This window comes from Puma concolor, unplaced genomic scaffold, assembly GCF_028749965.1.
Source record: "Puma concolor isolate L17-30 unplaced genomic scaffold, mPumCon1.1.hap2 unalloc_scaffold_30, whole genome shotgun sequence".
Lineage (NCBI taxonomy): Eukaryota > Metazoa > Chordata > Mammalia > Carnivora > Felidae > Puma > Puma concolor.
In genome coordinates, this window is record NW_028240237.1 from 190,686 (window position 1) to 206,569 (window position 15,884).

The following is a 15,884-nucleotide window of genomic DNA, read 5'->3' on the forward strand; positions in this document are numbered from 1 at the left end:
GGATTCCCTCTCTCTGCCCCTTCCACATGCTCTCTCTCTCTCTCTCTCACTCAAAATAAATGAATTAATTACAAAAAAAAAAAAAGCAACTCAGAGCTTATGTTCTCTACTTATGCGTTATACCATCTGACTGCCATGGCGTCAGCTCAGGCACACACACGATAATTCTTCCTCACTTCTGGCATCTGGTGATTTCCGTTTCTATTGAGCTTAGCATTCAGTTGTTTAGGCTGAAAAGTTAGGAGTCATTCTTGGTCTTTTTTTTTCCTTATGGCCCTAGCTCCACCACTTCCACTTCTCTGATTCAGTTCATCACCAAATATTATTTTTATTGATATTTTAACTCAGTATAGAGTGTGTTTTGCATTGGAAATTGAAGGGGAATCTGGCTATCGTCATTCTATATTGCCAGTTCTCTCCTTATAGGGGGCACCTGGGTGGCTCAGTCGGCTAAGCGTTCGACTTTGCCTCAGGTCATGATCATGCTGTTCATGAGCCCTGTGTCAGGCTCTGTGCTGTTTGAGCCGTTTGAGCCCTGTGTCAGGCTCTGTGCTGACAGCTCAGAGCCTGGAACCTGCTTCAGAGTCTGTGTCTCCCTCTTTCTCTCTGTCCCTCACCAGCTCATGCTCTGTCTCTCTCTCTCTCTCTCTCAAAAATAAACATTCAAAAATAAAAAATAAAAACACTCATTCATGGGGTGCTTTGGTGGCTCCGTTGGTTGAGCATCCAACTCTCGATTTTGGCTCGGGTCATGGTCTCACAGTTTTGTGGGTTCAAGCCCTATGTTGGCCTCTGTGCTGACTGACAGCATGGAGCCTGCTTGGGATTCTCTCTCTCTCACTGTCTCTCTGTCCCTTCCCTGCTCTCATTCTCTCTGTCTCTCTCAAAATAGAAATAAAATAAACTTAAAAAACCCCACTCATTCAGGTTTTTGACCTTGACATTCCACCTTAGCTTTTTACAAAAGTTAAATCTCACTTTGTTAACTCCATTTGCCAATTTTCTGTTTTCATCTTGTTTACCTCTAGTAGTTTTTTTTAACTCAAGTATAATTAACATACAGTATTACATTAGTTTCAGGTGTGCAGCATAATGATTCAACCATTATTATTTTTTTTTTATTAAAAAAATTTTTTTTCAACGTTTATTTATTTTTGGGACAGAGAGAGACAGAGCATGAACGGGGGAGGGGCAGAGAGAGAGGGAGACACAGAATCGGAAACAGGCTCCAGGCTCTGAGCCATCAGCCCAGAGCCCGACGCGGGGCTCGAACTCACGGACCGCGAGATCGTGACCTGGCTGAAGTCGGACGCTCAACCGACTGCGCCACCCAGGCGCCCCTACATGTTTATTTAAAAACCACATTAGGGGTGCCTGGGTGGCTCAGTCGGTTGAGCGTCCAACTTTGGCTCAGGTCATGATCTCGCGGTCTGTGAGTTCGAGCCCTGCGTCCGGCTCTGTGCTGACAGCTCAGAGCCTGGAGCCTGCTTCAGATTCTGGGTCTCCCTCTCTCTCTGCCCCTCCCCCACTCATGCTCTGTCTCTCTCTGTCTCAGAAATAAACATTAAAAAAAAAATTTTTTAAAAACCACATTAGTGGGTTTCAGGGACAGGCTAATCGTAATGTACACTGATCCTACTGTTTGTCTTGGAAATCCTTATGACTTTTTGAAGCAGCCCATTCCGTAATTTTTGGACAGCTGTAGAACGAGTCAATTGTTTCACATATTTGATGGAAATCCTGCCTTATAATTCCATTCCCAAACTTAACATTTGGACTCTTCCCCCTGTCAGTAGCCCTCCAGGGATGGGAGGAGAGCTCTTATATTTTCTTTCTTTTACGTTGAATCGTCTTTTCTCTGGACTCAGATTTCCCTTCAACCATTCCTCACATGGCCTATTTTTGAAACTTCTTACCAATGACTAATGACTAACTCATGGAACAACATAATATATTAAATTATACTTTCACATAAATTAGCTAATTTTAAAGGAATTTATTATATATTTCTCTTAATGAATTCTGAAAGATTATTTTTTTAGACATGTACTTTAGAAATGTGAAGAGGTTTTTGTTTGTTTGTTTGTTTTAAGGGGGGGGGGTGGTCAGTCATGGATTTCCTAGTTCAGATGTTTGATATTATCATGCTAAACATAATAGGCTTTGCTGATTCTCTAAATTGGGTAAAGTGAGCTGACAGGAGCAAGGGGTGTAGGGAAAGAAAGTAGAAAGGGAAGGATTGGAGTTTGGGAGCAGTTGTGACGAATGGAGGGTATTTTTTATGAAATGGTGAGCTCGTTAATAGAATGACTAGAGAAACTTTGGCATACTTTTTTGTTCATAAAGGAATAGCCCACGCAGAACCCGGAGTTTTAACAAAATAATCTTAAGAATAAAGATAAGGGACTATAGAAAACTATAGTGGAGAATGGATTGCTCTACCTTTTTAAATGGCCACATGTGGGTAGTGGCTGCCATTTTGGACAGTGCAAAACTGGAAGAATCCATCAGTTTTACTGTTATGTTCCAAAAATTTAGATCCGTGGACTGAATTACATGTTGCATGTATATTCTCTGTGTTTGTAGCATTGAATGACATCATCGGTACATTGGAATGTATGGAGGAAAGTGATCAGTCTGGCAAGGACAACTATGCAGATGTACTTGGAAACACCAATAGAATTTATTTCACTGATAATAGTTTTCAAGAAATGCTGGATGATTCCTTGCTCGACGGTGAGTTGATTGAGCAGATAACCAGTAACTTGTAATAAAAATTTCTTCTAAAATTTTATCCAAGGTTTTAAAATATTTTACCAAATACTTAATTAATTAAATCTTAATACTTAGTTCCTAAATCCTACTGTAAATGTATTGAAATGCAATTTACTACAGATCAGATTTAGAGATCTATCTTATATTCTATATTCACGGAGGTTTAGTTATTACAATATCAAATTCCTGGATGATCTCTTGGACTGCATTGTAAACTTGGTCTGAAAGTATTTATATATATTGTCATATGGCTTTAAAATGTTTCTTTCGGGGCGCCTGGGTGGCGCAGTCGGTTAAGCGTCCGACTTCAGCCAGGTCACGATCTCGCGGTCCGGGAGTTCGAGCCCCGCGTCGGGCTCTGGGCTGATGGCTCAGAGCCTGGAGCCTGTTTCCGATTCTGTGTCTCCCTCTCTCTCTGCCCCTCCCCCGTTCATGCTCTGTCTCTCTCTGTCCCAAAAATAAATAAACGTTGAAAAAAAAAATTAAAAAAAAAATAAATAAAATGTTTCTTTCTAGAGTAATTTTATTTCAAAGTTAATCCCTTTCCTTTTATGAATTTTAGAGAGGTCCTAATAGTTGTCTAGCTTTCTTTTTCTTTTAGGTGAAAGGCTCTTTGAAAAATACAAGTTATTGTTGAACAATTAAACCGTTGGTCTATATAACATTCTGTGTAAGTGTTGATCTGGCTATTTGCTCTATTTACAAAGAATTTACCTGATCCATCCATATTCTTATCTGGGATATACCCAGATGGATTTTATCAATACTTGGAAAGCCATCTCCTGCCTTTAAATTTAACTTCAGCTAAAAAATGAGATCAGATCTGTGTCTCAGGGAAAAACTGGCAATATGCAAAGACAGTTTAGATTGTCAAAACTGATGGGGGAGGAGTGCTGGGATCTGGTGAGTAGAGGTGAGGGATGCTGCTAACCACCCTATAATGTAGAGGACAGCACTCCCCCACATAATTAGCTGGCCCCAAATGTAATTTTGCTCAGGTTGAGAAATTCTGTTTTAGAGTTATCTTGTAAAATTGCCAAACCTACTATTTTGAAAGTACTTTTTAATAGGTTAGTTATATTTTTTTTAATCCTGCTTAGATCACATTTTAAAAACTAATGTAAATATAATGTATCTTGATTCTAACCCCCTTTTGCTTCAAGGTAATACCTGTACTAGTTGTGAGTTATTCTAAACTGCTCTCTAACTGCAATGTGGTCCATCTATGCAAATGGACATATTTTGTTTCTATCACTTGTCCCTCAAATAGATCTCTGTATCAATTTGCATTTTTGTAGAAAATGTATAGGATGAAGGGTATCACTGCACCTTGTCCTTAGGAAAAGCTCCAGAATTACATAGATAGATAGATAGATAGATAGATAGATAGATAGACAGACAGACAGACAGACAGACAGGCAGGACTAAAGAAGGACAATTCAGACTAATAATTAAACATGTTATTGAATATATGAGCCTGGGGATTAAGCTGTTCTCTTAGGGATAAAGGAAGCATTTGTAACATTAGAATCTCAGCCACATTTAAGAAGCTTGGTGGAGCTTGACGAATCCATGGAGTCTAAGAAGTAAGAGGAAGATGAGTAGAGAACGTTATTCTGGAAGCTAGTGGAGGATTTTGAGAAGAAGGGAATGGTCAATGCTAAATGTTATTGAGAAATGAAGTATGTAATTTATCCATTGGTTTTCTTCCAAACTGGGTAAAATCATTATGCTGTTCCTTATGGCCTAATCTCTCTATTTAAATTTGCAGACTTTAGGAAAGAGGCTTTGTCTTCAAATCTGAAACTACCAACAGCAGATGGTAAGGACTTTATATATGTATACAAGAAAGCATTCCCTATGAAAGAGTTATTTTTTAGGATCATTGCCAGGTGCCAATGGATTCCTAGTCCATTCGTCCCACTCCAGCCAGAGTAATTGTTTTTTTTCAAAAAAGTAATCTGATTGTGTGATGTCCCCCTATTTTCAACTCTTTAAACATTTTCCATTGTTGTTAAAGATCAAAATCCTGCATGTCCTAGCTCTCTGGTATAATTTTGTACCATTACCCTTGCTTTCTGCATTTTCTTTCATTTCCTTCGAAATCCAACTACAAAGCTTTTGCGTATTTTGTTCCCTGGAATAGGTTTCCCTGACACTCTTTGCCTAGTTAATGTTTACTCATCTTTCAAATGAGTGATGGGGTGCCTGGGTGACTCAGTTGGTTAAGTGTCTCACTTTGGCTCAGGTCATGATGTCGTAGTCTGTGAGTTTGAGCTCTGTGCTGAGCTTCGTGCTGACAGCTCAGAGCATGGAGCCTGCTTCAGATTCTGTGTCTCCTTCTCTGTCTCAAAAATAGACATTAAAAAAAAAAATTGAATGAATGTCAATTTCCTCTAGGGAGCCTGTCATTATCTGGTAGTCGAGGTCAGCTTCTTTTATTATAAGCTTTCATTAAACTATGTCTTTTTCATAGCATTTACTTCATACTATAAATACCCATTAATATTTTTTTAAATGACACTAGAAATGCTCAATATATTTTAGCTTATAAAGTGACAAAAGTAGGAGCATCTGACTGGTTCAGTTGGTAGAACATGCAACTCTTGACCTCAGGGTCATGAGTTCAAGCCCCATGTTGGGTGTAGAGCTTACTTAGGAAAAAAAGTAGCAAAAATATTAGAGAACTTTGAATTATCTTAATTCATTAAGACCAAAATAATATAATTTCTCATTAAATTTTTTTATTTGAGTACGGTGGACACACAATGTTATATTCGTTTCAGGTGTAGTGATTATACATTTTGCTATGCTCACCACAAACATAGCCATTTGTCACCATACAACAATATTACAGTATCACTGACTATATTCCCTTTCCTGTGCCTTTTATTCCCATGACATAGTCATTACATTCCTGGAAACCCGTATCTCCTACTCCCCTTTACCCATTTTACCCATTATCCCCCCTTCTCTCTGGCCACCATCAGTTTGTTCCTGTATTTTTAGGTCTGATTTTGCTTTTCTTTTTTTTTTATTTGTTTTTTAGATTCCACCTATGAGTGCAATCATATGGTGTTTGTCTTTCTCAGTCTGACATATTTCACTTAGTATAATACCCTCTAGGTCCATCCATGTTGTTGCAAATGGCAAAAAAACAATCTCATTCTTTTCCATGGTTGTGTCAAATTCCATAATATACCACCTCTTTATTCATTCACCTATTGATAGATAGTTGAGATACTTCCATATCATGGCTATTGTAAATAATGCTGCAATAAACATATAGGGGTGCATATACCTTTTTGAATTAGTGTTTTTGTTCTCTTTGGGTAAATACCCAGTAGTGGAATTGTTGGGTCAAATAGTATTTCTGTTTTTACTTTTTGAGGAACCTCCATACTGTTTCCACATCAGCCGTACCAATTTACATTCCACCAACATTGCACAAGGGCTGCTTTTTCTCCACGTCCTCGCCAGCACTTGTTACTTCTTATGTTTTTGATTTTAGTCATTCTGACATGTGTAAGGTGATATCTCATTGTTGTTGTGATTTGCATTTCCCTGAGATTGGTGATGAATATCTTTTCGTGTGTCTGTTGGCCATCTGTATGTCTTCTTCAGAAAAAGGTCTATTTAGGTCTTCTGCCCATGTTAAAATCTGGTTGTTTTCTAGTCATATTTTTGATTATTTGGTTAATGATTCTTTTTCTTACGTGCCTGGAAGCATCATTGGGCCAAGAACCATGTTTCCATTTTGCCAGAAGTCCTAGCATTGTTTCTCCAGATCCTAGCACAATTTTGGCTTTCAGAAGCCCCTTATTAATAGCTAATTTAATAGCTAATATTATATGATATTTACTGTGCTAGGCATTGTTTCAAATCTTTTATATTATTGACTTATATAATTGTGAATATTTATGGAATTAAAGAATGACAATAAATCTGTCTTCTTATCTCATTAGCCTCATCTCTCATCACTTCTGCATTTGTATTTATTCTGTAGCCATATTACTTATTATAATTTAAATTGGTTCCATATCTTCCATGTGCTTTTGGTTCCATATATTTGCATGTGCTGTTTCCTTTCTGTATATTTTCTGTCAAACAAATTCACATTTTCCCCCCAAACTCAGCTCAAACATCACTCCTCAACCCATAAGACTTTTCAGAGTTATAGGTTAGGTGAACTGTCTCAGTGCTTTATATCTGAGTGCTCAGTGCTCATATCTGGCACACATTTTTCTCATAGTACCAACTATATAATGTATTATAATTTTATTTATAGACAAGACAAATTCTAAAGTCCCTGTCTTCAAGGAATTTAAAGGAAACTCTTTAAGAGGGCTGAAATTTTCATTGTTGGTTTTAGTAGCTATAAAATAAATGTTAGTAAAAATGAATATAGGTCTAAAATGGTATTATGGTATTCTTTCCAACTGAAGGTTTAGATCTGTTAGTATAATGCAACGATTTTCGGACTATGGAAACATACACGACAACTTCATTTTGGGGTTGAGAGAGAAATGGGGTGAGAAATGGTATTGACAAAAAATTGAAACTCCCAGTAATGATCATGTTTTATATTTTAAATTGGTGTGGTATCAACAGGACTACATTTGGTTGCATGGGTTGTGCTTGCACAGAGATGCCTGGTTGAAAGGGTACAAGTAGAGACTGAAATGCATTCTACATTCCACTGTGCTCTCCAGGCTGGGACCACCAATGCTAGATTGCAGCTACCTAGAGGAAGGTATGCCTCTTTGTAATTGATACATAGAGAGGGGTGCCTTTTTTCAATTCACACAAAAGCACAATATAGACTGGTAGTGGCCCTGGAGATCAAGAGCTTTAATCTCAAATTTTAGCTTTTTTTTTTTTTTTTTTTGGTTTATTTCATCAGTTGATAGAAGTCTTTAGATCTACATGTACAGGACGTTACTATTATTTAAGAAAGGGTCACAGCTTATTCAGTATTTAATGGATGAATGGATTCAGATAACCCATCAAATTCTGCATATAATTTTTTGGTTTAATTTTTCTTTTCTTAAATGTTTAGTTTTAAGAGAGAGAGAGAGAGAGAACAAGTGGAAGAGGGGCAGAGAGAGAGACACAGAATCTGAAGCAGGCTCTAGGCTCTGAGTTTTTAGCCCAGAGCCCAATGCGGGGCTTAAACCCAGGAACCATGCGATCATGACCTGAGCTGAAGTTGGATGGCTAACCGACTGAGCCACCTAGGCGCCCTTAATTTTTTTAAATGCTGCTTGAAATAAATAGGTTGTCAGTTACAAGTAGAAAATACTTTGCTTTTTTTCTGCAGAGATTTTAGTTAAATATATATACTTAAATTGAGAGTTCACCTATAGTGGACTCTGGACAAACTATTTTGCATTTTTTAAAATAATAGTATCTTATATATATTTATTTATCTTTGTAGCATTTAAAGAAGCTGCTTGTATCTTGACAAGTGTTGATAATGGCAAGATTGGCATACGTAACTTGGAGCATGCCCTGAAAAGTTTGAATGTTAATTTAGCTGCGGAGGACGGCAGTGAAGCCCTTAAATATTGTGACATCAGTGGTGAGCATTTTTTTGGCTTGAGATTCTGCTCATTTTTCCCTGTTTATAGGAACCAGTTTTAGAGTGTTTTATATGGAGGTAAAATGCTAAAGGCAGTCGCGATGAGGCTTAGGTTGATATAAATTAGAGCCAAAATAGTCTGCTAATTTATTTACTGACCATATCTATCTGTTCATACTCTACATATGCTAATTTAGATAATTAGCATTCATTTCTTGTAAGCATGGGTGGGAAAATACCATTATGTAATAAAACAAAGACATGACATCAGCAGCTTCATTTTGATCTGCAGTCTTTCTTCAGAGGAGACCCACTTTCACCTTTTATTTTGCTTGTCCCATTCTGCTTTTTTAACCAAAGGAAATACCCAAAGTTTCATTACATCTCAGAAGAATAATTATTTAGTCTTGATCATTGTTTCCAAGTGGTCACATATTTATCTTTGTTTTCCATCTTTGACTTCATGTATTGTGTACTTGATCTCCTTTCCTATTTACATCCACTCTTAAGTGTCAAATCGTGTGGGAATACTTCTAGAAGCTGGTGAGTTTTACCAGTTTTAGGTGGCTTTTTATTTGGGGTTTATCTTAACCAGCTTGTTTTTTCTATGGGAATCCCATGAGCATGTCTTAGGTTTAAGAGTACCTCCCCAGCATTGTTTGGTTATTGCTTTTGCCATAGATTATTATTGACCTCAATCAATTTTTATGTTTTGACCTGGGGTTTTTCATATCATGGGAGTGGTATAAATTTAGGCCCTAAGCCCACATGAGATGCAGGAGATTTTTCACAGGTGATCTTTTTTACCCACTGCCTCTCAAAATTGGGAAGATTTAGGTCACCTTGGTGTTTACATGGGCCAGTGAATATAATATTTTAATCTCCCTTTCACTGGATTGAAATTCTTTAAGCATCCCAGTTTCATTTGGTATCTAAATTCAAACTCTCTGTGTAGCAGGACCCAAGTTTTCTTTTATGAATATGCATGAACATTTAAATCAAGCACCTTGCTGCTTTTGGATCTAATATGTATCCCCAAATAGCTGTAGGCTTAGTATTCACTTGGTTTTCCCCTCTGGATCTCTGTGCCAACTTAACGTTTTATTATTTCCTTTTCATACAACTTGATAATGCATTTATAGAATAAAATATTTCATACAGCATCTTTAGGAATTTGTAATCGTTCCTGTGCTACCCAGCTTGCCATTTTGTTATAAGTTAAAGTCTTTTCAATGTAGTTATAGCCCTATATTTTCTGCTGTGGTTACATTACTGCATTTTATTTCCTGTGTGTGTGTGTGTGTGTGTGTGTGTGTGTGTGTCCCAATAGTTAACATTGTCACCTCTGGCCTTAGACTGCCTTAGTTCAAATACAGCCTCGAGCACTTTCTGGCTCTTGTGACCTAGACAAGTTATTTAATTTCTCTTTGCTTTCATCTTTTAAGGATAGGCATATCAAGCATGTTATAGAATTCTTGTGCATATTTTAGTTAATAAATGTGAAGCATCATAAAAGGATACTTAGTATATATACATAAGGAACTCAAAGTTATTTTAAGTTCTTACTTTTGAGTAAGAAGTCAAAAAAAGTGAACTATTAATATCATTAACTGATCAATGGGTGTGGTTCCTGAAAGTATGAAAAATTACATTGAAATAGTTTCAGCCATTTGAGAGAGAAATGAGGTAGAATGAGATTTTAGGTATTGTTAGTCAGAGCCTTTATTTTGTGTACCGATTGAGTATCAGGGTTTTAATGACAATATGCTTGATTTTGATATTTCCAGATGATAATGAGGTGAATTTAAAAGATTTCTTTGAAAGAATTAAAGGAAGTCCACCTTTCAAAGAGTCCATAGGTAAGTGAATACTTCCAGTTTAAAGAAGTGACTGTAAAATAAAGATAATGAAATCACATTTAAAAAAAATCACTAAATGGATTTCAAGTGTTTAATTTGTAGTGTCTATAGTTTCAAAAAGGATTTCAAGCAGCTTATGTGATATAAAAAAAAAACAAGTGAAAATGGGGCAAAGTTATAAAGGAGGGAAAAGAAATAAAACAGCGTTGAAGAAGATACACAGTAAATACCTTTGCTGTTAATATAAAGTCCTTCCTCAAGAGGAGATAAATTTTTCTTCACTCAAGGGGTTCTGGATCTATGAATTAAATCAGGTGTGGAAATTGGGTGAGGGACCACTACTACCCTCTGTGCTGTCTCAAGTCAGGCCTTTGGAGTTTTCAGGTTTACCCAAATGGACTGGCCACTGATTTCACTTATAGAAATCTTAGCTTCATCTAGCTAGTTTCTTTAAATGCTTGGGCCATTAATCCCTGTATCATTCTTACTACCATGTCATTTCTGTGGCCTAACCACATCGTTTTGCCCCTGCTGCATAAAGACAAGTGCTTGGTCTTTGTCCCCAAAGTTCCTCTCGTGCTCCTTGGAATTAGGGAAACCATTTCAACACCAGCATCTTTCCCTAAACCCCCATGTCTACAGAGAACACCTACCGAAGAACCCTCCACAAATGCAGACACCCCTGCCAACAATGGATTTCTAAATGCCTTGGGGAAACAAATGTCTTTTTTTCTTCACGTTTGAATATCTCTAAAATTAGAACACCTTTATAATCAATGGCATTATTTATCAAATGTACATTTTTACTGAGATATAAATCACATACCATAAAATCTCATCCTTTTAAGGTGTTCAATTCAGTGGTTTTTGGTATATCCACAAAGTTGTGCAACCTTCACACTCTAATTCTGGGACATTTTCATCACGTCAAAAAAAACCCCTGTACCCTGTAGTGCTTATTTCCCCGCTCTCCCCAGCCACTGACAACCACTAGTCTGCTTTCTATCTGTGTTGATGTTTGAACATCATATAACTAGAATCGTTATTCTAGTTATTCATATAACTAGAATACGTGGCTTTTTGTGTCTGGCTTCTTTCATTTGGCATACTGGTTTTTTTTTTGTTTTTTTTTTTAATTTTTAATGTTTATTTTTGAGAGAGAGAGAGAGCGGGGGAGGGACAGAGAGAGAGGGAGACACAGAATCCGAAGCAGGCTCCACGCTCTGAGCTGTCAGCACAATGTGGGGCTCGAACCCACGAAACCATGAGATCATGACCTGAGCTGAAGTCGGCCGCTCAACCGACTGAGCCACCCAGGCGCCCCAGCATACTGTTTTTAAGGTTCACCTGTATCATAACATAAATGAGTACTTTATTCCTTTTCGTGGTAGAATAATATTCTGTGGTTATACCACATTTTCTTTGGCCAGTTATCAGTTCATAGACATTCGGGTTGTTTCCCTTTTTTGGCCACTAAGAATAATGCTGCTATGAACATGTGTACATTTTTTTGAGTACAGGTTTTTGTGTGGATGTACATTTACATGTCTCTCAGGTACCTACCTGGGAATGGAACTGCTGGGTCACGTGGTAACTTTACATTCAACTTGAGGAGCTGCTGGAACCTTTTCCAAAGCAGCTGCCCCATTTTACATTCCCAACAGCATTGTACATTTCTTTAAATCCTTGTCAGTACTTGTTACATTGTCCGTCTTTTTTATTCTAGCCTAGTCTCACAAGTATCTCACCGTGGTTTTGTTTTGCATTTCCCTGATGGCTAATAACTTTGAACATCTTTACATGTGTTTACTGGCCATTTAGAGATATGTATCCTTTGCTTATCTTAAAATCGGGTTATTTGTCAAGTTGCTAGGGTTCTTATATCCTGGATACTGTAGCTTTATCAGATAGATGATTTGCAAATCTTTTCTCCAATTTTATGGGTCTTTTCTCTTTCTTGGTGGTGTCCTTTGAAGCACAAACGTTTTTAAATTGGGTGAAATCCAGTTTATATTTTCTTTTGTCACTTCTTTTGATATCATGTCTAAACATAATCCAAGATCATTAAGATTTATACTAATGTTTTCTTCTAAGAATTTTATAGTTTTAGCCTTTTAATTTCAATCTTTGATTCATTTTGAGTTAATGTCTGTATGTGGTGTGAGATGGGAGTCCACTCTAATTCTTTTGCATGCAGATAGCCAGTTACCCCAGCATCGTTTGTTGACAAGATCATTCTTTTCCCCCTTAAATAAATGGTTTTGCCATCCTTGTAAAAAATCAATTGATCAGAAATGTATGGATTTATTTCTAGACTTCCAGTTCCATTCCACTGATTTTTATTTATTCTTATGCCACATGGTCTTAATCACTATAGCTTTGTAGTAAAGTAATAACCTAAACAGTAATTTTCAACCAGAGCAGGGCATCAAATTTACCGATAAAGCTTGAGTTACCTGGTTCTACTTCTGACTATGATGGAGTAGCTTATGTGAAACCAACCCTCCTGCTGAGAACAACTAGTAAAATGTGGACTAAATTAAACAGCATCAACAACCACAACTGTTTGAAGGCATTGGAAAGTGACCAAGGCTGTCAACATTTGTGGGGCTATAAGATAAATATAAAGAGCACGACTTACAGAAACAGCACCTTCTTCTTCTTATTTTGTCTCTGTAACATAACTTTAAGTGAAATAAGGCAATAAAGTTTTGATGTAAACTTCTTTGTAATGCTTCACAATTATTTCAGGGTCCACATATGAAGTATTATGTAGCTGTAGGCATAATGGTTGACCAGTTACATATGTCTACCTGAAAGGCACAGTAGTTAAGAGCATGGGCTTTGGAAATATCGTGCCTGGATTTGAATCCTGGCCCTGTCACTTAATACCAGTATATTCTTCAGTAAATCACTTAATCTCACAAACCTCGGGGCGCCTGGGTGTCTCAGTCGGTTAAGCGCCCAACTTCAGCTCAGGTCATGATTTCGCGGTTAGTGAGTTTGAGCCCCACGTTGGAGTCTCTGCTGACAGCTCAGAACCCGGAGCCTGCTTCAGATTCTGCATCTTTGTCTCTCTCTGACCCTTCCCTGCTCATGGTCTGTCTGTCTGTCTCTCTGTCTGTCTGTCTGTCTGTCTCTCTCTCTCTCTCAAAAATAAATAAACATTAAAAAATTTTTTTAAATCTCACTAACCTCAATTCCTTCATCTGAAAAATGGGGATAATAATGCCTATCTTGGAATTATTACAGGTAATAATAGACTTAAATAGGTAAAGTAGAAGTACTCAGAAGAGTCTCCAGCACTTAGTGTTCAGTAACTGCTAGCTATTATAATACACAATGGTTTTTAAAACTACTAGTAATTTCATGTAAACTTCTTTTATGCAACTCAAGCCCATTAAGTGAAAGTGAACAGTGTACTCTTATTTCTGCTGTTGAAGCATGTTTTTGCTCTTTTTTTTTTTTTTCTCAGTTACACGGCTACTCTTCGTTACTGTTCAAATTCTCCAGAATGATCTGATTGATGTCTCTGACCTCAAGGCATTATTGATGAACAATGACTTTCATGCAGCTAATGTTTTACTTGATGAAGTATTAAGACATGGACCTGAACACGGTTAGTAGTCTGAATGCATCTAGTTGTAAAGGCCATCATCTACCAGTGGGGATGGGAGATGTATGGATGGGGTATACAGCAATGGAGGGCACCCTGGGGCGGGGGGGCTGCAGTGAGATGACTGGTGAGCACCGGTGCCACCATAGTGTGCCAAGCCTGAGCTCTGTGAGACTGAACAGATGGGGGAGTCTGGGCCTACTTTATCCCTGTGGGTGGTGGTACTTGGGAGATGAGGTCACTTTGCGAACTGACTGGCGCGGGCAGTATTCAGTCAGAATGCCATGCACAGAGTACAACAGAGTCCGTGAGGCCCTTTGCCACGTGTTAACCCTTTGGAAGGGAAACTATGGAAACTATGCTGATATCCAGGAATACCTCAGGGGGTGTTGCCTGTGGCATTGGCTCAGGGAAGCAGATGTTTATAAATGTAGAAAATAACTGCGTTATTTTAATGACTGGTATTGTTGAATATCATTTTTGCTACGTTTTCAAAAGAGTTGGGGAATATTCTTTACTTTCCTATTCTCTGTAAGAGATTTTTTTCTTCCTCAAATGTTAAGCAGAACTCACAGGTGAAGCCTTATGGGCCTAGAGTTTTATTTATGGAAAAATTCTGGATTATTGATTTAATTTCTTAAATTGTATGGTATTACCAAGAAAATATTCTATTTTCCTGTCAGTTTTGGCAGGCTGTGTCTTTATAGGAATTTGTCCATTTCATCTGACTTTTCAAATGTATTGGATAAAGTTGTCCTTGACATCTGCTTCTTATCTTTTTTGATTTCTGCTTCATCTGTAATGATACCTTCATTTTCATCCTCGATATTAGTGACTTAGAGCTTTTTTTTTCCCCCACTCCACCTCCACAGAGTTTTTCTTTTCCTTTTTGTAAAATTGAGATATAATGGGCATATGATAACATTATGTAAGTTTAGGGTGTCCAATGTGCTGATTTGATACATTTATATATTGCAATATAATTATCACTGTAATGTTATCTAACACCTCTATCACATCACGTAATTATCACGATTTCTTTTTTTGTGGCGAGAACATTTAAGATCTAGTTTCTTAGCAACTTTCAATTATGTAATACAGTATTAGATCAGCACAGCATTAGATTTCCAGAATTTATTCATTTTAACTGCAAATTTGTACTTTTTAACAGTATCTCCCCAATCACCCCACCCCCTAAGTCCCTGGTAACCACCATTCTACTCTCTTTCTATGAGATCGGCTTTTTTGGATTCCACATATTAGTGACATATACAACATTTGTCTTTGGCTTATCTCCTCTAAGCATAAGGACTTCAAGATCCTACCATGTTGTTGCAAATGGCAGGATTTCTCTCTTTCTCATGGCTGAAAAATATTCTGTTGTATATTTTCACACTACCTCTGTTTATTCATCTGTTGATGAGCACTTAGATTGTTTCCATATTTTAGCTATTGTGAATAATGCTGCAGTAGACACAGGAGTATGTCTTCGAGATCCTGTTTTCGTTTCCTTTGAATATACACTTATAAGGGGAATTGATGGTTCATATTGTAGTTCTATTTTTAATTTTGAGGGGAATCTCTATACTGTTGTCCATAGTGGCTGCACCAATTTACATTGCCACCAACAGTGTATGAGGGTTCCCTTTCTCCACATCATCACAAATCCGTATCTCCTGTCTTCTTGGTGATAGCCATTCTAACAGGTTTGAGCAATATCTCATTGTGGTTATGATTTGCATTTCCCTGATGGTTAGTGATGTTGAACACCTTTTCATGCACCTGTTGGTCGTTTGGATGTCTTCTTTGGGAAAATGCCTATTCTATTACTCTGCCCATTTTTAAAATAGTTCATTTGTTTGTTTGTTATTGAGCTGTGTGAATTCTTTGTTATATATTTTGGATAATAATCCTTTATCAGATATATGGTTTGCAAATATTTTCTCTCATTCTGTAGGTTGCCTTTTCATTTTGCCGATTGTTTCTTTTGCTGTACAAAAGTTTTTAAGTTGAAGGTAGTTCTGGGGTGCCTGGGTGGCTCCGTTGGTTAAGC

General features: G+C 37.4%; 1 protein-coding gene across 1 annotated transcript in view; it reads left to right on the forward strand.

Annotated features, from left to right (window-relative positions):
- LOC147571305 (EF-hand calcium-binding domain-containing protein 13-like) overlaps nt 1-15,884 on the forward strand; it is a 151,803-nt gene that overhangs the window by 81,578 nt on the left and 54,341 nt on the right. Inside the window, 3 exon segments of the mRNA XM_086696436.1 lie at nt 8,213-8,356; nt 10,144-10,215; nt 13,691-13,834. Of these exon segments, the coding sequence (XP_086552562.1) occupies nt 8,213-8,356; nt 10,144-10,215; nt 13,691-13,834 (360 nt within the window).